Source organism: Dipodomys spectabilis, unplaced genomic scaffold (assembly GCF_019054845.1).
Source record: "Dipodomys spectabilis isolate Male_0828 unplaced genomic scaffold, ASM1905484v1 ptg000128l, whole genome shotgun sequence".
NCBI lineage: Eukaryota > Metazoa > Chordata > Mammalia > Rodentia > Heteromyidae > Dipodomys > Dipodomys spectabilis.
This window is the reverse complement of record NW_024870805.1, coordinates 790,194-814,441: the sequence shown is the minus strand read 5'-3', so window position 1 is coordinate 814,441 and position 24,248 is coordinate 790,194. Positions and strand designations below refer to the sequence as shown.

Sequence of the window (24,248 nt, the reverse complement as noted above, 5' to 3'; positions counted from 1 at the left end):
GTATGTCCACAGACAGCACGGAACCTGCATGAGCGACTGAAGGAGCTGAGGGGAACGTAACAAAACTGTTTTGGTCTTTAATACAATGTTTCTATTTTTCTAGTGAATTAGAAGAATACAGCTTTGGGGCCCAGCTGGTAGAAAGACGAAAGGAAAAGCCTTAAATTTTGTTGCATCGTTGCTCGATGGGAGACAACAAACATCCATGTCCTGAGACTAGCCAGGGAAGTCTGCAGCAAATGCAAATTCCTGCCCTTTACCCCTGCTCTGAGCATCTCTGGGAGGTTCACATGCACACACGCCTGGCAAGTGAGAGCGCAGGCACACGCGTGTGTGGTAAATGAGAGCGCAGGCACACGCGTGTGTGGTAAATGAGAGCGCAGGCACACGCGTGTGTGGTAAATGAGAGCGCAGGCACACGTATGCATGGCAGGAGCACAGGCACACGCGTGTGTGGTAAATGAGAGCGCAGGCACACGCGTGTGGTAAATGAGAGCGCAGGCACACGCGTGTGTGGTAAATGAGAGCGCAGGTACACATGTGTGTGGTAAATGAGAGAGCAGGCACACATGTGTGTGGTAAATGAGAGCGCAGGTACACGCGTGTGTGGTAAATGAGAGTGCAGGCACACGTATGCATGGCGGGAGCACAGGCACACATGTGTGTGGTAAATGAGAGCGCAGGTACACGCGTGTGTGGTAAATGAGAGCGCAGGTACATGTATGCATGGCAGGAGCACAGGCACACGCGTGTGTGGTAAATGAGAGCGCAGGCACACGCGTGTGTGGTAAATGAGAGCGCAGGCACACGCGTGTGTGGTAAATGAGAGCGCAGGTACACGTATGCATGGCAGGAGCACAGGCACACGCGTGTGTGGTAAATGAGAGCGCAGGCACACGCGTGTGTGGTAAATGAGAGCGCAGGTACACATGTGTGTGGTAAATGAGAGCGCAGGCACACGCGTGTGTGGTAAATGAGAGCGCAGGCACACACGTGGTAAATGAGAGCGCAGGCACACGCGTGTGTGGTAAATGACAGCGCAGGCACACGCGTGTGTGGTAAATGAGAGCGCAGGTACACATGTGTGTGGTAAATGAGAGCGCAGGCACACGCGTGTGTGGTAAATGAGAGCGCAGGCACACGCGTGTGTGGTAAATGAGAGCGCAGGCACACGTATGCATGACAGGAGCACAGGCACACGCGTGTGTGGTAAATGAGAGCGCAGGCACACGCGTGTGTGGTAAATGAGAGCGCAGGCACACGTATGCATGGCAGGAGCACAGGCACACGCGTGTGTGGTAAATGAGAGCGCAGGCACATGCGTGTGTGGTAAATGAGAGCGCAGGCACACGTATGCATGGCAGGAGCACAGGCACACACGTGTGTGGTAAATGAGAGCGCAGGTACACGTATGCATGGCAGGAGCACAGGCACACGCGTGTGTGGTAAATGAGAGCGCAGGCACACGCGTGTGTGGTAAATGAGAGCGCAGGCACACGCGTGTGTGGTAAATGAGAGCGCAGGCACACGTATGCATGGCAGGAGCACAGGCACACGCGTGTGTGGTAAATGAGAGCGCAGGCACATGCGTGTGTGGTAAATGAGAGCGCAGGCACACGCGTGTGTGGTAAATGAGAGCGCAGGCACATGCATGCATGGCGGGAGTGCAGGCACACGCGTGTGTGGTAAATGAGAGCGCAGGCACATGCATGCATGGCGGGAGTGCAGGCACACGCGTGTGTGGTAAATGAGAGCGCAGGCACACGCGTGTGTGGTAAATGAGAGCGCAGGCACACGTATGCATGGCGGGAGTGCAGGCACACGCGTGTGTGGTAAATGAGAGCGCAGGCACACGTATGCATGGCGGGAGTGCAGGCACACGCGTGTGTGGTAAATGAGAGCGCAGGCACACGCATGCATGTAAAGGAGAGCGCAGTTGATACGTGCTGCCAGTTCCAACATGCTTGAACATGTAACCTTTCAGCAAGCAGTGACGTTCTCCATCTGGGAAGGCAAATCCCCATGTGGCAGAAGGAGCTAAACATTTGTTAGTTTCAGAAATTCTCAGAGAAGGGAAGCCTTATAGGAGACAAAAAAGCAAGCAAATGTAGGGCAAGGTGAACAATTAGCTTTGTGCAGTAGAAATGGAGCCTTGAGGAACTTCCTTCCTGGGGGAAATTCTGGCCACCAGCAGGGGTGAGTTTTAGTTCTGACGATCCCTTACTTCTAGGAGCTGACTGTGTGTGAGCACTGTGAACGAACCCTTTGAGAAGCAGGGGCCAACGGGAGGAGGACCCAACAAGCGGCTGTGGGAGACGGAGCCCTGTGCCGGGGCCTGCCGGCGGCCAGCGCGGCTCTTCCTGGCTGTGCCGGGGCCTTTGTGGAGCTGGGCCGGGAGGATGGGTAGCAGGGCTGTTGTGTCCCGTCCGTGTGAGAAGCAAGGAATCTGGAGTGTCTGGGGTGTGTGCCTTCATGCTTGGGGTGACCTGTGGGGTCTGGGCTGGGGCAGGACGGGCCACCCCTGCACCCTGGTGCTGTCTAGCCCTGGGCCAGGTTCCCGGAGGGGTCCTGCCTGAGCCTGGTTCCTACAGGAGCCGAGGGGTGAATCTGGGGCTGGCGTGGGACTCCCCACTAACCTGGACCAAGCGCTGACCCCAAACCTTTGCCCTCCACACAGCAGGTGCCTCCCTCGGGGACGCGTCCACGGCCTGGCGAGCAGTGTGATTTGCTGGCCCTCTGCCCCCGGGGGTTGGAGCCTGAGCGGAGAGCAGGCCAGCGGGCCGGGCCTGGGGCAGGTGCGGGTGTCTGGGGGGCCCGGAGTCCACCTCTCACAGGACGTCATCATGCGACCCCCCAGGACCCTCATCACATCTCACAGCCTGCCCGGGATGGTGGCCGCCGCGCGCGTTGCACAGAGTGCGCAGGCCCCGGAGCCACACGGGCCCCCGTCCACTGAAGGCCCGTACAGTTTCACACACACGGTCACGTGGCGACAGGGCTGCCCCGCACAGCAGGTACCACGCACCACCAGCGGCAGGACAGCGGCGCGTGCCAGCATTCCATGCCCGCAGGCCCCGAGGGGGCCAGGCCGGGCCAGGCACAGGACGGGTCTGCAGCTTTAGGAAGCAGCGAGCGGGGCGTGAGCGGGGCTGTGGCCACAGCCTCTGCTCTGACCCCCGGCCTCCCCGGCCTCCCTGGCCTCCGCTCTGACCCCGGGCCTCCCCGGCCTCCTTGGCCTCCTCTCTGACCCCCGGCCTCCCCCGGCCTCCCCCGGCCTCCGCTCTGACCCCCGGCCTCCCCCGGCCTCCCCCGGCCTCCGCTCTGACCCCCGGCGTCCCCCGGCCTCCCCCGGCCTCCGCTCTGACCCCCGCCTCCCCGGCCTCCCCCAGCCTCCCCGGCCTCCCTGGCCTCCGCTCTGACCCCCGGCCTCCCCGGCCTCCCTGGCCTCCTTGGCCTCCCCCGGCCTCCCTCAGCCTCCGCTCTGACCCCCGGCCTCCCCGGCCTCCCCAGCCTCCCCCGGCCTCCGCTCTGACCCCTGGCCTCCCCCGGCCTCCCCCGGCCTCCGCTCTGACCCCCGGCCTCCCTGGCCTCCCCCGCCTCCCCAGCCTCCCTGGCCTCCCCCAGCCTCCCTCAGCCTCCCCGGCCTCCCCCGGCCTCCCCCGGCCTCCGCTCTGACCCCCGGCCTCCCCAGCCTCCCTCAGCCTCTGCTCTGACCCCCGGCCTTCCTCGGCCTCCCCGGCCTCTGCTCTGACCCCCGGCCTCCCCGGCCTCCCCCAGCCTCCGCTCTGACCCCCGGCCTCCCCGGCCTCCCCCGGCCTCTGCTCTGACCCCCGGCCTCCCCGGCCTCCCCCAGCCTCCGCTCTGACCCCCGGCCTCCCCGGCCTCCCCGGCCTCCCCCGGCCTCCGCTCTGACCCCCGGCCTCCCCAGCCTCCCTCAGCCTCTGCTCTGACCCCCAGCCTTCCTCGGCCTCCCCGGCCTCTGCTCTGACCCCCGGCCTCCCCGGCCTCCCCCAGCCTCCGCTCTGACCCCCGGCCTCCCCGGCCTCCCCCGGCCTCTGCTCTGACCCCGGCCTCCCTGGCCTCCCCCGGCCCACACGCAGACAGGGATGAGTGACACTGCACGCAGGACTACATGGGACTGCGGTGAGTGAGGGCGCCCGGCGTGGGACACGGAGACTTGTCCACAGAAGGACTCACTTCCTTCTGCTCTGTCTGGGGAGCCCTGATGCCGTCTTTCGTGCTGGGGTCTGCCCTGCTTAATGTCCGGTTCGCGCCCAGTCTTTGGTCTCTACTCTTTCAGGACAAAGTCTCCCAGTCGCACCTAATTTCTCTGGCTATTTCTAAAATCCAGACACTTCTTGATTACATTTTTTTTCAGCTTTTCTACTGACTTCGTTTTGACAATTGTGATGTTATGAGCTCAAATAATAAACCACTGTTAAACATGGCTCACAGGCGTCTCCACCAGGCACCGGCACTCAACCATCTACTCACGTACTCAACACTTACGCAGCGCTCACTCTGTGCCAGGGGCTGTGCTAGGTGCTGGGGTGAGGGGCAGAGGCCCACCACGTGGTGTGGGAGGCTGCTGTCCTGTCAGGATGGGGAGACACAGGAGGCGTGGGCCTCCGCTCAGGGCAGAGCTCCCCGGGCTGGGCCCAGGTGTGAGGTGAGGCGGGGGACGGCAAGGCCGACACACAGGCTGTCCCCCTTGGAGAGAGCTCCGGGTGCCCCGGGCTGCGTGGTGTGAGCCCGGCCGCGCTCCTCCACGGGGCTGGTCTGCACCCTGTGATGCCCAGGGTCCATGCAGCAGGACGGAGCACCTAGCAGAGAGCCTGGCACATAGGGACGGGACGGAGAGGGGAGAGGGCAGTCGGATGAGGAACCCAAGAAGGGAGTGGATGAATGTCATGCGCACGTGGCTTTGGAGACAGTCGGTACTTACATCTGACCTTGGGTATGGCTGGTGCTCTGGGAATTCAGAGTCCTAAACAAAACAATGAAGCCACAGTGGAGACCTGGCCCCAGGAGCAGGCCAGCGGGCCGGTGCCCCCGCGGCTGCCTGTCCTGGCTGGCCTCCCACGCCCGTGCGAGAGGCCGGCCTCCCTGCAGGTCTGACCTCTAACACCCACCGCACGCGGCTTGGTGGAGGGGCGGAGGAAGCAAGTGGTGGCCGTGCCGGCCACGGCCTCCCTCGATGGGCCACTCTGCGAAGCCGCCCCGTTGGGCTGGGCAGGTGGCAGCGGCGGCGGCGGCGGCGGCGGCGGCGGCAGTGGCGGGCCCGGCTCTGGATTCAAGCACCTCCTTGCTTTTAAAGCAGGCTTGCGGAAACAGAAAGGAGCCAGAGCCGGCAGCCACCGTGTCAGAAAGGAGCGGCACCGCTGTGTGCACACACACAGACGTCCCGGGCCTAGCCGGGCCAGTCACCCAGCGGGGTCCCAAACCTCGAGGCATCCGCGGCCAGGGCCTCGGCCACACGCCCGCCCGGCGGTGCCCGCCTCAGCCCCGTCCTCGCCACTCCCGGGACCCTTTAGGAACCGAAGAGCTAAAAACCCCACACAAACCCACTCGTGGTGCGTCCCCCTCCCCCACAGGGCACAAGTCCCCGAGGGCGTCGCTGGGTGTGAGCCGGGCCGCCCCCTGCCGGGGCCTCGGGGTGCAGCTGGCAGGGGGCGTGCACACAGCACGCTGGGGCTGCTGTGGGCCTGCTGTGGGCCGCGGCTCAGGCTCTGATTCACTCGGTGTGGCAGCGGGCGGCAGCAGAGGGAGCTACCTGCACTCCGATGGAGGAGCAGCGGCTCTTGAGCAGCTCCTCGGCCTTGGACACCAGGATGGCCTTGTCGCTGGTCCGGATGGGGCCGCTCTGGCTGTCGGCCGCGTGGCGCTGTGCAGCGGCTGTCTCCAGAGCCAGGCTCATGGCCTTGTTGCTGTCCAAACTGTCTGTGGAATTGTACAGGCCGCGGGTGTCCTGGGGCCACGGGGACATCCTCTGAGCCTGGTAGGCGTCCTGGGTGGACTCCGTGCTGCTCTGGGCCGTCACTGAGATCAGAGGCTTCGAGACGGTCCGAGGGGGCACTGGCGGGGGCGTCTTCTTGTAGTTGGCATAGGTGGCCGCTGGAAGAGAAAGGAGAGAGCTCAGCGGTGTGCCCTCCGCCTGCCCGGCCCGGCTTTGGCATGGCCAAACTGTCACCAAGGGGCTCTTGAACCTCTGGCCTAAGACAGCCGTGGGAGCTATGCCATGACAGTTCCCATTCAGAGACATTTATGCAGATGGCCTGGGGTCTGCCTCTCCTCCCCGCAGGCGTGGAACTGGGCTCCCGGGAGGGGCTCCCCAGCCTGGCCCATTCTTGCCCTTTTCCTGAGAGGCAGCGTGGCCAGGCCTTTGGAGGGAGCTGGCGAGGCATGCCTGTGGTTGGCCTGGTGCAGACTCACTGTCCTTGGTGCAGCGTGGAAAGGGGAGCCTCTGGCCCCACGACCCTTCAGGGGCTCACAGCGCTGCTGCGCCAGCAAAGACGCTGTGGGAGGGGCTGGAGCACACACATCCCGGGAGGACGTTGGTGGGTGAGGAGCGGAGCACGCTGCCAGGTCTCCACCGCAGAGGGACCTGAGCGGGGCGCGTGCGCCACCCCTGAGATCAGCGCGCGCCTGACCCTGACAGACGTGCAGCTGCAGGGCCACACGGCTCTCCATCCAACAAGCAGATTTAAAGACCGACACTACTGAGGCACGAAGCACAAATACGTAATCAAGAGAGAATGCACTTTGAAAGGCAAGTGCTGCTGTGCTCCTGGAGAGCAGGAGCAGCACTCCAGTCTGCCGCCCTCTCTTGGTTAGAACCTCAAGGAGGGCAGAGTAGAGGAATTACTGTAATCAAGCCTGTGAATGCCTAACTGAGGCAGCCAGCACTCGAGAAACCAAACTTGGAAGGCAAAAGACTCAACATAAAAGACTGCAGCCATGTGGATGCTCTAATTAAACCTTCGTTTCCAAACACAAGTGTCAATCAAAAGGGACAGAAGTCACACCCTGCAGACACACACACAATCGTTCCCCTGAAGTTACAAAACACAATGTGGCCACACAAGTTCCAAGGCCGCATCGAGGGTCACCCACAGAAGTGACGATTTGGAACGTGTTAATTAGCAAGAAATTATGGTCCAACTACCATTTAGCATCCTGTAGTCAGTGAAAGAAAGTGCTGACAGCTGTTTTACTCTGAGACACTTTCTATTTTCATTTTAAAACATTTAAAGATCACAGGCTCCAGTGAGAGCTTGTATTTTCACAAGGAAAATGGAAAACAAACCAACTTTTACATGTGGAAAGTTCCGAGTGCAGGGCCCAGACCACCTGGGCCCCCTGCCCGGGAGAGCACATGGGGTCCCCACACACGCTAAAGTGGAAGACAGGCAGGCTTCTGTTCTCTGCTGAGGACACAGCTTTCCCTCTGTTCTTTGAGAATGGGGTACTTGGGCTGCGAATGTGGCCAAGTGCTTGCCTAGCAGACACAAAGCGCTGGGTTCGATTCCTCAGCACCACATACACAGAAAAAGCTGAAATGGTGCTGTGGCTCAAGTGATAGAGCACTAGCCTTGAGCAAAGAAGCTCAAGGACAGCGCCCAGGTCCTGAGTTCAAGCCCTAGGACTGCCAAAAAAAAAAGAAAAAAAGAATAATGCTTTCCACTTAGAGGAGACATTCTGAAAACACGCATTTCAAATCTGAACTTTCACAATGGATTTGTCACCGCCGCCTGTGACCCTCTGGGCGTGGCAGGGGCGGGAGGGAGGCTGGGAAGACCGAACTGTGCTGGGCGAGGCCCAGGGTCCCGTGTCCACCTGTCACCGGGCCAGGCGGGCCGAGCAGCCGTCCTCCTCAGATACAGCACACGTACGATACCAACACACACGTGCAAAATCCCAGCACAGTGCATCCATTGGCATATAAGTAGTAGCATAGTAATTATGATGTAAATTTCCTTAGAGACATTTTCATTTTTTAAGTAGCGGCACAACGGCATTATGACTCAACATGGCAGGTTCTGCACAGAGTGCACCTTCACTGCTATCTTCCCTTCATTTCCGCACCATCCCTCCTTCACCTGCCCATCCTGCAAGTCTCCATGTGCTGTGTCTTCAGTGTGTCGGACAGTACGGGCACCCCTGGGGGTGTGCCCTAGTGGTGTGTTTGCATTAACGGAGTGTGCGTCTTCACAGTTACGTGTCTTCCAACTCATGCAGTGTGAGCCATCATCAGGTGCGTGTCCTCAGCGCGCTCTCTTTACAGTGCGCACCTGTGCAGCTCTGTCCAGCATTCATGCGTCATCAGCGCATATATCGCGAAGTGCCTGTGTCCTCAGCGTTTGTCACCCCGAACCACGGACATGGTCATGGAGCGTGTGACTTCAGGGTCCGTCATTATGGTGTATGTGTCTGTGTGTATGTCTCAACAGCATATTTATTTATCTTTATTGTTATTGTAAAGGCGATCTGCAGAGGGGTTCCAATTATGTAAGTCGGGTAATGAGTTTATTTCTTTTTGAACAGTGCCAGCTCTTCCCTTAGTTTCTCCTAGTTTTCCCTTCCTGGCCCCTAACCCCCAAACAGTTGTACAGTTCATTTTCAACATAGTGTTTAGTGAGTATCACTGCTGCATTTGTTGGCCTTTGTCCCCCATTTCTGTGCTCCCCCAGATAAACGTACATACAGGACAAAAGGCACAGAAATAATAATAATAATAAAAATAGCGAGAAAGGAGAAAAAATCCACAAGAAACCAAAAACCTCATGTTGACATTTCTTGGAGTTCATTTTGATAAATATCATTTTATATGGTTATATGTACATTTCACAGTAGGTTCAAAACCATGTGTTTATTCTTATTTGTGTGTCATTTCTGTGCACACCTTCATAGGGTGTTTGTCTTCACAGCATGTATCTTGTCACAATATGTCTTCTGATGACTGGTGCCTTCCAGTGTGTGTTCTCAGGTCACGCGTGTTCTCAGTTCACGCGCGTTCTCAGGTCACGCGCGTTCTCAGGTCACGCGCGTTCTCAGGTCACACGTGCTCTCAGGTCACACATGTTCTCAGGTCACGCGTGTTCTCAGGTCACGTGTGTTCTCAGGTCACACGTGTCCTCAGGTCACACGCATTCTCAGGTCACACATGTTCTCAGGTCACACATGTTCTCAGGTCACGCGTGTTCTTGGGTCACACGCATTCTCAGGTCACACGCATTCTCAGGTCACGTGTGTTCTCAGGTCACGCATGTTCTCAGGTCACGCGTGTTCTCAGGTCACGTGTGTTCTCAGTTCACACGTGTTCTCAGGTCACGCGTGTTCTCAGTTCACACGTGTTCTCAGGTCATGCGTGTTCTCAGATCATGCATGTTCTCAGGTCATACCTGTTTTCACAGGATGTTTTCTCATTGTTTATGTGTCTTCAGGGTGTGTGGTTTCATAGAGTATGTGTTTCCATGCAATGTGTATCTTCACAGCACATTGCATGACAGCAAGCTGACCCATACAGCCTTCTGCCCATGCAACTGAACTCCCAAGGATCTCCCAACAAAGCAATACAGACTGACCATTCAGATCTGAAGGCTCAGAGGACTGGCGGATATCAGAGAACCTGAGGCAAACGGTGCCCAGCTCCGAGCATCTGTGGCCCATGGCTCTCTGAGGGCAGCAGGAGAGCCGTGAGCACAGTTTCTCCACACTCTTTTCTCACCTGAAGGAGGCCCGCAGGAGCCCCGGGGGGAGTGCGGTACCAAGCCCTGCCAACACCGTGGTGAAGCGCTCACGTCACCGCTCCCAATCAGGATGGAAATCTAGTCCCACACTGAAGTCTTTACAGGCCCTGGACCCAGAAGTGCACATCACAGTGAAAGATCAGGAAAGCCATGATCGAAGGAGACAACTTGCCACTCTCAAAACCACCAGCAACACAGAGGAGAATGCCAGGGAGAGGGAAGATGAATCACTAACGCCACACTGAGAGAAATGGCCAACAAAATAAAACCACAAATGGAAGAACAGAGCTGTGAACAACTAGAAGAATTCCAAGAAAAGGTGGACAAAAAGCAAGACAAAATGAGGAAAATGCAGGATGTACGTGATTACAGCAGTAAGGGGCAGTAAGTGCCTATTTTAGGCACAGACTGAAAGCAAAGGAAATAGAACAAAGAGAGTTGGAAACAGGCTGTCAGGAGTTGAAGAGGAAGCAGAGGAGTTAGGGGAAACAGGCTAAGGCACTGAAAACCACTCAGAACATATCAAAGGCTGTTCAAGAACTACTGGATTTGGCCAGATCAAATCTTCATATAATCAGAATAGATGAGGGAGAAGAATTGAAAATTAAGGTGTTGCAAATGTATTCAACATGATAATACCATCAAATTCCCTCAATCTCAAGGAGAACCTGATCCATCGGATAAAGGGGTACAGAACTCCAAGCGGCAAGACCAGAGAAGACACACTCCTAGACACATCATTTGTGAGAACTCTGGACTTAAGAAACAAGGAATGATGTCGGTATAATTTGGGGAGGAGAAAAGAAAAAACAAATGGTTTAAATAGGGTTACAGGTGGACCCGTTGCAACAATGAGATGTACAAGATACTATGTCAAAAAATGAAGTTTACAACTTTTTTTTTGGGGGGGGAGTATATTCCTGGAGATGGGAGGGCAGGGATGGTAAGGGAAAAAAAGGAGGAGGCAACAATGCTTGATAAGAAGTGTACTCATTACTTTGCTCATGTAATTGTAACCCCTCTGTACAGTATTTTCACAATAAAAAACTTATTAATAAAAAAACAAAAAACAAAAAAAGAAACAAGGTATGAATTGTAAAGGCAGCAAAATCAAAGAGGGAACTTTATTAAAATGGAAAGAAGATTAGAATAACTGCAGATTTTCCCATAAAATTCTCAATGCAAGGATAGCCTGGATTGTTATAATTCAAGCTCCGAACAAGAACTGCCAGCCTAAACTAGGATACCCAGCAAAACTGAACAGTCACAATTGATGCTTAAACTAAAACCTTCCTTGGTAAACAAAACTAAAGGAATTCATGAAAACCAAGCCAGGGCTACAAAGGGTACGGAAGGATACTGAAGAAGGCAATCAAAATCAAAGAAATGCAGCAATGAATAAAAATCCCCAGAAGACTCTCAGCCTCACACAAGAAGATACTCCTAGAAGACGAACACAAAGGTGCGATGCCTCTGAATAAGATTTATCGAAATGAGTCCAGGAAATGGAAACAAGAGCTGTTGTCTTTGTTGCTTTTTGTTTTCTTTTTGTCTTGTTTGTTTATCTGTTGGGAGGGTGAGGAGGGGTGAACAAATGCAGCAATGGGACTCACTAGACACATGAACTGCTCGTGGGCAGGGATGGGTGGGACACAGTGGGAGAGAGTGCGGGAAGGGGAGACATCACCCCAAAGTGTACTCTTTACCTGACTTACATAACTGTAACTCTTTTGTATACCATCTTTATAGTATAATAAAAAATTTAAAAAATCACTAGAGAACTAGCTTAAGAAAATAAGATGAGGAAGGAAGCAAACAACAGGAAAACAACAAAATGACAGGAAATACAACACAGTTCCACATGACCATGTTAAATATCAATGGGATCAATTCTCCAATCTAAAGATGTACAGCAGCAGCCTGGATCAAAATCAAGACCCAGCTACTTGTCTCCAAGAAACAATGCGTAATCAAAGATAAACACAAATTCCAAGAGAAGGAATGAAACAAAACTTCTTTTGCCGCATCATGCAAGAAGGCAGGAGCAGCCACACTGCTATCTGATAGAATAGACTTCACGTTAAAGTCAGTGAGAAGAGGCAAGGAAGGCCAGCACCTAGTAACACAGGCGTGATCTACACAGAGGAGATCACTGTGGTTAATATTTATGTACCAAGTGATGCTTGCCACGCTTGGAGACTTGCAGAATATGACAGATTCTAACACAGTTAACACTGCAGAGGTAGACTTGAATACCACACTCTCACCAAAGGCCAAGCCAACCAAACAAAAGATCCGCAAAGAAGCCTCTGAATTGAATGAATGGACTTAATAGCCATCTATGGGCTATTCCACCCAAGATCCACTCAATTCAGATCCCTTCCTTCAGCAGTCAGTCTGGGAACATTCTCCCAAATAGATCCTATCCTAGGAGATTCAACAACCCCGTGCAAGTACAAAAGGATTGGGATTCTACCTGATCACAATGGAATTAAACTAGAACTCAATAGCAAAAGATACCACAGAAAATGCCCCATATGCTGATGAATTACTGTGTAAACAACACATTGTTGAATAACAGCTGGGTCCCTGAAGAAAATAAAGGAAGAAATCAGAAATTTGCTACAGTCTAATGAAAAGGAAAAGGAAAACAACTCCAGAACCTCTGGGGTAGCAGTAAAGGCAGAGTTAAGAGGGAAGTTCACATCTCTAAGTGCCTACATAAAGAAAATAGAGGAGTTGGAGGCATGGATCATGCGGTAGAACACCATAGACAGTGAGTGAAAGCTTCAGACACTGAGTTTGAGTCTCAGTCTGGAATAGAAAAAAGGAAAACAGAAATTGCTCAAGTAAATAACCTCATGATACAATGAAAGCTTCTAAAAAAAACCCAAGAACAAACTAAACCAAAAACTACCAGAGAGAAATAATAAGGATTAGGGCAGAAATCAATGAATTAGAAACTAAAAAAGACTATATATAGAATCAATAAAACAGAAAGCTGGTTCTTAAAAATAACATTAACAAAATCCTAGACAATATGTCAAAAAACGAGAGAAAAGCCCCAAATAAACAGAGATGAAAAGGGAAATATCACAATGAACACCCAAGAAGTCCAAAAGTTTATGAGAGCCACTTTGAAAACCATATTCAATTAACATGGAAAATCTAGTCAAGATGCATAAATTCCTAGAGACATACTAGTTGAGTGAAAAGATATGTAAACCACTTAAACAGATATATAACAAGCACTGGGATTGGTGACGTAGTAAAGAATCTCCCAACGTGGCAAAGTCCAGGTCCTGATGAATTCACAGCTAAGTTCTCTAAGATATTTAAAGACAAAATGACACCAATACTTTTCAGGATGGAGGTGAGGCTGCCTCAGGGCAGCTGGATCCCATCCAGTCATGCTGAGCTTCCTCTGAAAGCCATTCTGGCTGTCTGCACCAGCCGGCCATCATCCAGGCCTTCGTCAACCTTGCCAGAGGCCTAGGCTGGTGTGGAGCAGGCCACCAGCTCCAGCATCTCGTCCCCGAGGCCTTCCATACCTAGCAGGTCGGGGACACGGGCTCCAGCATCTTGTCCCTGAGACCTTCTGTTCCTATAGGGCGGGGGACACGCGGCTCCAGCATCTCATTCCTGAGACCTTCTGTGCTTAGCGGGTCGGGGACACGTGGCTCCAGCATCTCATCCCTGAGACCTTCTGTTCCTATAGGGCAGGGGACACGCGGCTCCAGCATCTCATTCCTGAGACCTTCTGTGCTTAGCGGGTCGGGGACACGCGGCTCCAGCATCTCGTCCCTGAGACCTTCTGTTCCTATAGGGCGGGGGACACGCGGCTCCAGCATCTCGTCCCTGAGACCTTCTGTGCTTAGCGGGTCGGGGACACGCGGCTCCAGCATCTCGTCCCTGAGACCTTCTGTGCTTAACGGGTTGGGGGACATGTGGCTCCAGCATCTCATTCCTGAGACCTTCTGTGCTTAGCGGGTCGGGGACACGCGGCTCCAGCATCTCGTCCCTGAGACCTTCTGTGCTTAGTGGGTCAGGAACATGTGGCTCCAGCATCTCATCTCTGAGACCTTCTGTGCTTAGCGGGTCGGGGACACGCAGCTCCAGCATCTCGTCCCTGAGACCTTCTGTGCTTAGCGGGTCGGGGACACGTGGTTCTAGCATCTCACCTCTGAGACCTTCCGTGCCTAGTGGGTTGGGGCCTGCGGTCTGAGGCCCGGACGGGGGCTGCTCGCTCTCTCACAGCTCTGGAGGGCAGAGGTCGCCAGGCTCCTCAAGGCTGCCACGGCCTTGGGGCGTGGTGTCACCTGTGTCCTCTCGGGCCAGTCCTGGGTGAGGGCCGGCTGGTGATGGGGTCTTAACTCTTTCCATATACGGCCTTGAGTTAAGTTAGCGTAAGGCCTCAGCGTAGGGATCCTAGAGGACTCAATCCATGATGTCCCTCTCTGTCTGGAGCTCTAAGGTGGGCTCCTGGCTGTGCAGACCTGGGCTGAGGTGCAGGTCCTTCACTGTCCTGGCCTTTCCCTCCAGGGCCTCCTGGAGTCCTGGCTCAACCTCTAGGCCTGGCCAGGCTCCCGTAAACCAGCTAGTCCTCCCCAGTCCTGAAATCCCAGCACAGCCCACGCACAGCATCTTCAGGACTCCGGAAGCTGCCCTGGCCTCCTGAGCCTCCTTCCACCTTCTCTGTATCCGAGGATCCCAGCATCTCAGTCTCCAAACGTTGCCAGAGTCGTCAAGTGTCTCAGCTGTGGTCCATCACCAGACTCTGGGTCTGAGGCCAAAGACCAGGATCCAGAGTTTCTGCAATCTCAGGCAACTGTACCGAGATCTGCATACAGCAGGCACTTACGAATGCTCACAACACAAACAGAATTCCAGCTCTTAATCTGATTTGCAAGATGCTTTTGATTTGGGCTGTTTTTAAATATCTTAAAGTAAGAAGTGTCCACATGTGATTTTTGTTGCTGTTCTTTGTTGATTTCTGTTCTTCAGGCACTGATGGCTTTCTTCTACCTTTCTGGGGAGTTTGTGGTCCCCCGTGACCTATAGCTTTGTGGGAGTTTTGTCTGTGGCTCACCAGACCTGAACCAACAACTCCTCGGTCAGCAATTGTGCACATTTCATGTTGCAATCATGAAGAGCTTGGAAAGAAGTGAAGTTTAAAGGCCCCAGCACCATTGAAGAGATGCCTGTCCTGTGTGTTAGCAAGTATGTCCTGAGAACAGGGTCACACCCCAGAGAGGTAACGTAGTACAGAAACATGGGCAGTGCAACGAAAGCAAGCCTGCACCGGCTCCTGCACCGTCCCTGAGCTCTGCTGACCTCCAGAATCAGCTGTGACACACTGAGGGGGTTCTGGCCTGAGAAAAGTCATTCTATCTTAACCTTAGATAGTTCCCTTCACAGTGCCAGTATTCCTTCCCGAGAAAAGTTGGGCAAAGCACATATTCAGACAAGTGAATCTACTCATAGATCATTCCACAGGTGAGGAGGGATACAAGTGTGAAATGGAAGTTAGATGTTTTCCAAACCAGTTCATTGAAGGAAAGGACACTAACCAAGAGAGCTGCTTTTCATAATGAGGGAGCTGTGGGCGGGAGTTAGGAGAGAGCTGTCTGTCCAGCCTGTGACCCTGTCTGGGCTCCTGGAGGCCAGAGGATGGGGCTTCCTCAGCCACGTACCCAGGTGGCTGCAGGTTGTGAGCAATACAGACTTCCTGCTGGACACACGGGCTTCTGCCAGAGCATGCACCATGGTGCTTAGGAGACAATCTCTACTGCACACCTGGACGCTCTGGTAAATATTTCCTGCACGCATCTGATATTTAATTTATTATGTAAACATTAAAGTTTCTACATTGTACAAGGTAAGACAATCTAATAATAATGCCAACTTTTATTTTTCTAGTTTGCATAGACAAATGTGTTTAAATGAGTATTATTCTTCAAAATATTCACTTTGAGATTTTTTTTTTTTCACTTTGAGATGTTTTTGAAAATAATATTTGGATTTATTTCCAAGTGTTCCCTTGCATGAAATATTATTGGAACTGGGGAAGAAAACTACTTTTAAAGCCATAAAAGAAAATCAGTTTACCAACCTGATCCTTCTGTCTACACACTCGCACACACTCATTTTATAACATAAGGAATATTCACGTATCGAGTGGCTGATCCACTTGCTGCGCTGGCACGCAGCTCTGGATGAGGTCTGAAGTCCGGCCGGGACGCCGCCAGCATTCTCACTCCGCGTGTTTGGGTAGCTTCCCTCCACACTTGCTTTTCCAGTTGGGCATTTCATTTCTTTGGTATTTTTCTTAATCTGATTTAATAGGCTGTGTCGCATGCCATCTAACTTGTACTTAGTGAAGAAAGATTAGAACCATTTGTTGGCCATCCTTAGAGTACTCATAGCAGTCTCACAGTCCCTGCGGTGGGGTCTCGTGGTCCCTGCGGTGGGGTCTCCTGGTCCCTGGGTGGGGTCTCGTGGTCCCTGGGTGGGGTCTCCTGGTCCCCGCGGTGGGGTCTCCTGGTCCCTGGGTGGGGTCTCGTGGTCCCTGGGTGGGGTCTCCTGGTCCCCGCGGTGGGGTCTCGTGGTCCCTGGGTGGGGTCTCGTGGTCCCTGGGTGGGGTCTCCTGGTCCCTGGGTGGGGTCTCCTGGTCCCTGGGTGGGGTCTCGTGGTCCCTGGGTGGGGTCTCCTGGTCCCCGCGGTGGGGTCTCGTGGTCCCTGGGTGGGGTCTCGTGGTCCCTGGGTGGGGTCTCGTGGTCCCTGGGTGGGGTCTCGTGGTTCCTGTGGTGGGGTCTCCTGGTCCCTGTGTGGGGTCTCGTGGTCCCTGGGTGGGGTCTCCTGGTCCCCGCGGTGGGGTCTCGTGGTCCCTGGGTGGGGTCTCGTGGCCCTGTGGCGGGAGTCTTGTGGTCCCCGCGGTGGGGTCTCGTGGCCCTGTGGCGGGAGTCTCCTGGTCCCCGTGGTGGGGTCTCATGGTGAATCGGCAGCATGTGTAGCCCCAAGGCTGTGCACCTGGCTTTCCTTCCTGTGCTTGTTGGACTCACAGACCCCGCAGTGTGACGCTCCCCGCGTAGTCCAGAGATCTGACCCGGAAGCTTGGTTGAGACGCAGTGAACACAGAGTAGAAACATTTGTTCGTTGTGTAGATTTTGGAATATGCAGTGCATGGTCAGAAATGATGAACAGCAGACACAAATCAGAATCTCAACCTCTGCTTGGTTTTTGTACTATCTCAATGAAACATGTTTTATTTCTATTCTCTCCACAATGACAGCTATAAAAACAGAAAAGCCATTTTCTATTAGGCAATTATTGTCTCAAAGCACTTCTGAAGACCATGAAAGTGCATAATTGCTCACTTGCTTGTGAGTGACATCAGCAAACGCTGAACACAGAGCCATGAGCTCTGAAGGGCTATACTTCCTTGCCTTGCATTGTTTTTTGAGGCAGGGCCTGACAAAGAGCCAGGCTGCTCTCGAACGGAAGATGCTCCTGACTCTGCCTCCGGAGGGCTGGTGTTAAGCGTGTGAGCCACCGTGTCCAGCTTCTCAGCGTTGCTCTTCAGCGTGGCGGTGGTGGGGTGAACGCTTTTCCTCCCTGCTGCCCATTTGTGGTTTTCAGGCGGGGGTGGAGCATGAGAGTTGGGCCGGGGCTCCACCGAGGGGAAGAATGCTGTGACCAGGACATTTGGCAGGCGGCCAGAGCTGAGGCTGCCCGCCGGCCCTGGTGCTATTGGCACTACCCCATGCATGTCCACGGCCCTGTGTGAGTCCACGGCCCTGTGTGAGTCCGCGGCTCTGTGCAACAATCTTGGGCTCTCTGCCGTTTGGACCCCTGCACTGAGGACAGCGTCATACCCATGCACATCTGTCGCCCAGTGGCCACAGCCTAGCACAGAACCACGACTCACGGATGCTGCTTGTTTTGGACACCTCAGAAACAACCAGGAGAGCCAAGGGGCCTGAGGTCTCACACAGTGATGCACAAAGCAGGACTGGAGTGAGCTCATTCGGCCACAGCCTCCACCGGAGGGCCATGGGTGCAGATGGCCCTGCACCCAGTGTCCAGGGCTTGTGATTTGCCGTGTGCACATTTGCTAAAGCGCTCCCTCACATCAGAACCGCCGCGGCCTCCCTGGCTGCCTCCTTCCGGATGCCTCTGCCCCTCTTCCCGACCCCTTCCTGCCTCTGTGCTGTGTGCCAGAAACCAACCTTGTTCATCTCCCGAGAAGATGCCTATAAGTCCCTCTGATGTCGGGCAGCACTCCGGAGTGCGCGTTTGGAACACCTCACCCTGCCACCAGCTTATGTCATGGCCTCTTGCCTCACGCTTTTCCTGTGTCTGTGTTTTATGGCTTTCTCCAGGCCATGTATATTCATGGTGTTATGTAAATAGTAACTGTGCGGTAAAGTCTTAGGCAGAGGGATTTAGCTTAGGTGGTAAATTTTCTAAGGGGTGCTTGTGGTTTTCTACAAGAACTGAAGGAATCTGACACTGAATCCTGCCAGCCCTGTCAGTGAGGGAATTTGCATTAACGACTGATTTGCTCTAGTGCAGTGAATCACGGCTGTGGCTCCCGTGCTGCAGAGACGGAGGCTGGGCCCGGCAGAGCGGGTCACTGCGCGGCCACCGGGACTTGGCTGCCGTCTGCAGAACTGCGACGCTCGGTCACTGCCCAACCCCGGGCCGCGCTTCCTTTCTCCCAGACCCTGGGTTATTTTAGGGAAATCTGATTTGCAGATTTTGTTCTGAGACAGGAGAAAGGTCACCTCTAGAGGAATTCTTCAGAATGTAAGCGTGGAACACGCAGCTGCACACGCAACCCCTGTGTCACAAGCGTGTGGGAGAAGTTAGGTGGGGCAGTCAGTCCTCCGGACGGGAGGGGCGCCTGCCCGGGGTAAACCTCGCGCGCCGTGGGTGCCCTGCGGGGTGTGTGCAAGCCGTCTCCTACCTGCTGTGGACCTGATGGCTGCAGCCACGCTGGAGGGCGTCAGCATGGGAACACACTCCTCGTCCTGGGAGTAGCCAGCCTGGATGGCTTGCAGATAACTGTGGCTCCTCGTGCGGAAGTATCCGGGCAGGTCCAGGGCGTCCATGGCCTGAGACTCCACCTCGCTGAAGACGGACTCACACACCGACTCAAACTGCCCATTGACCTCGGCCTCGCTCATCTAGGACAGGCAAGAGCACCACCGTTACCACGCTGCCTCCCGCCCTGCACTCCTCCACCGGCTCACTCTTCAGCACAGCCAGGCGGAAGCTTGAGAAACCACCCAGGGGCTATTCCTTATAAAGCGGCAGGAGCCAGCCCACTCTGCGAGTTGGCGGGATGCTCGAGGGGGCTGCTGGCCGTCACAAGTGGGAGCCGGAGCCTGCGGAGCTGTGAGAAGCTCTGGGGGCAGAGCCAGCTCCTGCGCGGCTCCCTGCCGTGTCTCGGTCTCAGGCTCCAGCCATCCACACGGCTCTGGGACCACCGGGGAGGTGAGCACTCAATTAAGAGCACAAGCTACTTTTAGCTGCTTTTCAGGGTGTGGCTCATCGTCACACTCCCGCCCTTCTTGCCGCCACAGCAGCGAAGCCGAGTTCTGGTGGAGAAGCAATGCCTGCTTGCACTTCAGTTTCTGTCTGCATGAATCTCAGCCTGAAGCCCAGGCCCTGCCACCCGCTGCTCACGGCGAGGACTTTATTTGCTCATGCAGCAGATAAAGCAACAGACGTGCAGGTCCTGCAGGAGGCCAGGCTGCCCAGGTGGACAGCCTGAGCACAACCCCCCCCAACAGCGACACTGTCGCTCTGTCCCTCCGCCAAAGGCAGAGATTCCACATGGAGATCCAGCAAAGCAAACTGCAGAAATGAAGTGTGGAGGAGGAATGGGAGAGGCACAGGACTGCAGGCACGGCAGCAGCAGAAATGGGGCTGGTGACTCAGGATGGCGTCCTGGGTGGGGCACAAGGCTGGTGCTCAGCCGCAGGGGGAGGGTCGGCTTGTCCTCCCGGCGGGCCGCCCAGTGTGCTCCTCATACTGGGTCCCTCCACAGCGTGTCTTACTGTGCTAGCACACCCAGACGCAGCAGCATTGAGGGGCAGGGTTGAGGACACCCAGGAGCACCAAGCATGGAGCAGAGCTCAGGGAAGGGAAGTGTCCCCCACGCCTGCCACTGCCTCTGCTGCCCCTCCCGCTGTGGCCAGGACTCTGGGCCCGTCCTGGGCCCAGCCACACCACCAGCCACCCTGTGCACCTTGTCTCCTCCTCCCTGCTGCTACAGCTGTACAGCTGCCCACAACCAGGTGTCTCTGACCCCATCCAGCCCGAGTGCCGTGATTTCCTCCAGCCCCAGCCATCGGGCTCAGAACAGACGCCCAGGATGGCCATCTAGGAGCCAGCCACAGCTCCCCATGGACTCCCCTCTCCACCGCTGGACACAACTACATGCTCAGGTCATGTCAATAAAAGCAAGTCCCAACCCACACACTTTCCTCTCTTCCTGCATGGTTTTCCCTCACCTTACCTCATGCCAACACCTTAAGACATGGTTGGAAGTGCACACAGGGGTGACCTGCACACAGGGATGACCTGCACACAGGGGTGACCTGCACACAGGGATGACCATGCACACAGGGGTGACCAGCACACAGGGGTGTCTGTACACAGGGATGACCTGCACACAGAGATGACCTGCACACAGGGATGACCGGATGACTGTGCACACAGGGGTGACCTGCACACAGGGGTGACCTGCACACAGGGGTGACCTGCACACAGGGATGACCTGCACACAGGGGTGACCTGCACACAGGGATGACCTGCACACAGGGATGACCTGCACACAGGGATGACCTGCACACAGGGGTGACCTGCACACAGGGATGACCTGCACACAGGGGTGACCTGCACACAGGGATGACCGTGCACACAGGGGTGACTGTGCACACAGGGATGACCTGCACACAGGGGTGACCTGCACACAGGGGTGACCTGCACACAGGGGTGACTGTGCACACAGGGGTGACCTGCACACAGGGGTGACCTGCACACAGGGATGACCGTGCACACAGGGGTGACCTGCACACAGGGGTGACCATGCACACAGGGGTGACCTGCACACAGGGATGACCTGCACACAGGGGTGACCTGCACACAGGGGTGACCTGCACACAGGGGTGTCTGTACAGAGGGGTGACCGTGCACACAGGGGTGACCTGCACACAGGGGTAACCTGCACACAGGGATGACCTGCACACAGGAATGACCTGCACACAGGGATGACCGTGCACACAGGGGTGACCTGCACACAGGGGTGACCGTGCACACAGGGGTGACCTGCACACAGGGCTGACCTGCACACAGGGGTGACCTGCACACAGGGGTGACCTGCACACAGGGGTGACCTGCACACAGGGGTGACCTGCACACAGGGATGACCTGCACACAGGGGTGACCGTGCACACAGGGATGACCATGCACACAGGGGTGACCTGCACACAGGGATGACCGTGCACACAGGGGTGACCTGCACACAGGGATGACCGTGCACACAGGGGTGACCTGCACACAGGGGTGACCGTGCACACGGGGATGACCTGCACACGGGGGTGACCTGCACACAGGGGTGACCTGCACACAGGGGTGACCTGCACACAGGGGTGTCTGTACACAGGGATGACCTGCACACAGGGATGACCTGCACACAGGGGTGACCGTGCACACAGGGCTGACCTGCACACAGGGGTGACCTGTACACAGGGGTGTCTGTACAGAGGGGTGACCGTGCACACAGGGGTGACCTGCACACAGGGGTAACCTGCACACAGGGATGACCTGCACACAGGAATGACCTACACACAGGGATGACCGTGCACACAGGGGTGACCTGCACACAAGGGTGACCGTGCACACAGGGCTGACCTGCACACAGGGGTGACCTGCACACAGGGGTGACCTGCACACAGGGGTGACCTGCACACAGGGGTGACCTGCACACAGGGATGACCTGCACACAGGGGTGACCGTGCACACAGGGATGACCATGCACACAGGGGTGACCTGCACACAGGGATGACCGTGCACACAGGGGTGACCTGCACACAGGGATGACCGTGCACACAGGGGTGACCTGCACACAGGGGTGACCGTGCACACGGGGATGACCTGCACACGGGGGTAACCTGCACACGGGGGTGACCTGCACACAGGGGTGACCTGCACACAGGGGTGTCTGTACACAGGGATGACCTGCACACAGGGATGACCTGCACACAGGGGTGACCGTGCACACAGGGCTGACCTGCACACAGGGGTGACCTGCACACAGGGATGACCTGCACACAGGGGTGACCTGCACACAGGGCTGACCATATGATTGTGCACACAGGGGTGACCTGCACACAGGGGTGACCGTATAACTGTGCACACAGGGGTGACCTGCACACGGGTGACCTGCACACAGGGGTGACCTGCACACAGGGGTGACCTGCACACAGGGATGACCTGCACACAGGGGTGACCTGCACACAGGGATGACCGTGCACACAGGGGTGACCTGCACACAGGGGTGTCTGTACACAGGGATGACCTGCACACAGAGATGACCTGCACACAGGGATGACCGTATGACTGTGCACACAGGGGTGACCTGCACACAGGGGTGACCTGCACATAGGGGTGACTTGCACACAGGGATGACCTGCACACAGGGGTGACCTGCACACAGGGATGACCTGCACACAGGGATGACCTGCACACAGGGGTGACCTGCACACAGGGATGACCTGCACACAGGGGTGACCTGCACACAGGGGTGACCTGCACACAGGGATGACTGTGCACACAGGGGTGACGTGCACACAGGGATGACCTGCACACAGGGGTGACCTGCACACAGGGATGACCGTGCACACAGGGGTGACCTGCACACAGGGGTGACTGTGCACACAGGGGTGACCTGCACACGGGGTGACCTGCACACAGGGATGACCGTGCACACAGGGGTGACCTGCACACAGGGGTGACTGTGCACACAGGGGTGACCTGCACACAGGGATGACCTGCACACAGGGGTGACCTGCACACAGGGGTGTCTGTACAGAGGGGTGACCGTGCACACAGGGGTGACCTGCACACAGGGGTAACCTGCACACAGGGATGACCTGCACACAGGGATGACCTGCACACAGGGGTGACCTGCACACAGGGGTGACCGTTCACACAGGGGTGACCTGCACACAGGGGTGACCTGCACACAGGGGTGACCTACACACAGGGGTGACCTGCACACAGGGGTGACCTGCACACAGGGGTGACCTGCACACAGGGGTGTCTGTACACAGGGATGTCCTGCACACAGCGATGACCTGCACACAGGGGTGACCGTGCACACAGGGCTGACCTGGACACAGGGGTGACCTGCACACAGGGATGACCTGCACACAGGGGTGACCTGCACACAGGGCTGACCATATGATTGTGCACACAGGGGTGACCTGCACACAGGGGTGACCGTATAACTGTGCACACAGGGGTGACCTGCACACGGGTGACCTGCACACAGGGGTGACCTGCACACAGGGGTGACCTACACACAGGGGTGTCTGTACACAGGGGTGACCTGCACACAGGGATGACCTGCACACAGGGGTGACCTACACACAGGGGTGTCTGTACACAGGGGTGACCTGCACACAGGGCTGACCTGCACACAGGGGTGACCTGCACACAGGGGTGACCTGCACACAGGGATGACCGTGCACACAGGGATGACCTGCACACAGGGGTGACCTGCACACAGGGATGACCTGCACACAGGGGTGACCTGCACACAGGGGTGACCTGCACACAGGGATGGCCGTGCACACAGGGGTGACTGTGCACACAGGGCTGACCTGCACACAGGGGTGACCTGCACACAGGGCTGACCTGCACACAGGGGTGACCTGCACACACGGTGACTCCAGCCCTCTAAGTGGTTTACTCTCAGGCTCTCCTGTACCTGATGGTGCGTCTTTACACTCAGGACCGTGGGGAAGTTCTGTGACCATGCTTGCTGCTCTTATGTAGTGGCTGTCCCTTCAAAGTGGGTCTCCTATCACGCCCTTGCTCCCCTCCCCCTCTTCTGCCCGTCTCTCAGCTTCCCCCCACCACGGAGGGGGCTTTCTTGTGTTTTCCTGGGTTGCCTCGGCAGGGATTTTAGGGCTGTGAGGTGAGGCCACCCACAGCTCCTTGCACACCCGGCTTGTCAAGATCGCTTAAAGTACCAGGAAAGTCCCCACTGGTTGTGCCCAGAGGAAAACAATGGTTGAGGAATTAACATCTCCCTCAAAAGGAAACAAACGTTCTGATTGTTTGCACACATCCCACTCCCATCTGGAGGTCTCTGGTTTCATCCTGGCATCACTCTAGTGAGGCCAGCCTTGTCTACAGAACGCGGAGGAGGAGGTCGAGGAGGTGGAGGACGAAGAGGAGGAGAATGAAGAGGAGGAGGAGGAG

The 24,248-nt window shown here is 55.9% G+C and overlaps 1 protein-coding gene across 1 annotated transcript in view; it reads right to left on the bottom strand.

Annotated features, from left to right (window-relative positions):
- The window catches only part of Dlgap2 (DLG associated protein 2), a 506,330-nt gene that overhangs the window by 22,207 nt on the left and 459,875 nt on the right, over window positions 1-24,248 (bottom strand). The window contains 3 exon segments of the mRNA XM_042689885.1: window positions 4,946-4,987; window positions 5,774-6,114; window positions 18,718-18,937. Coding sequence (XP_042545819.1) covers window positions 4,946-4,987; window positions 5,774-6,114; window positions 18,718-18,937 — 603 coding nt within the window.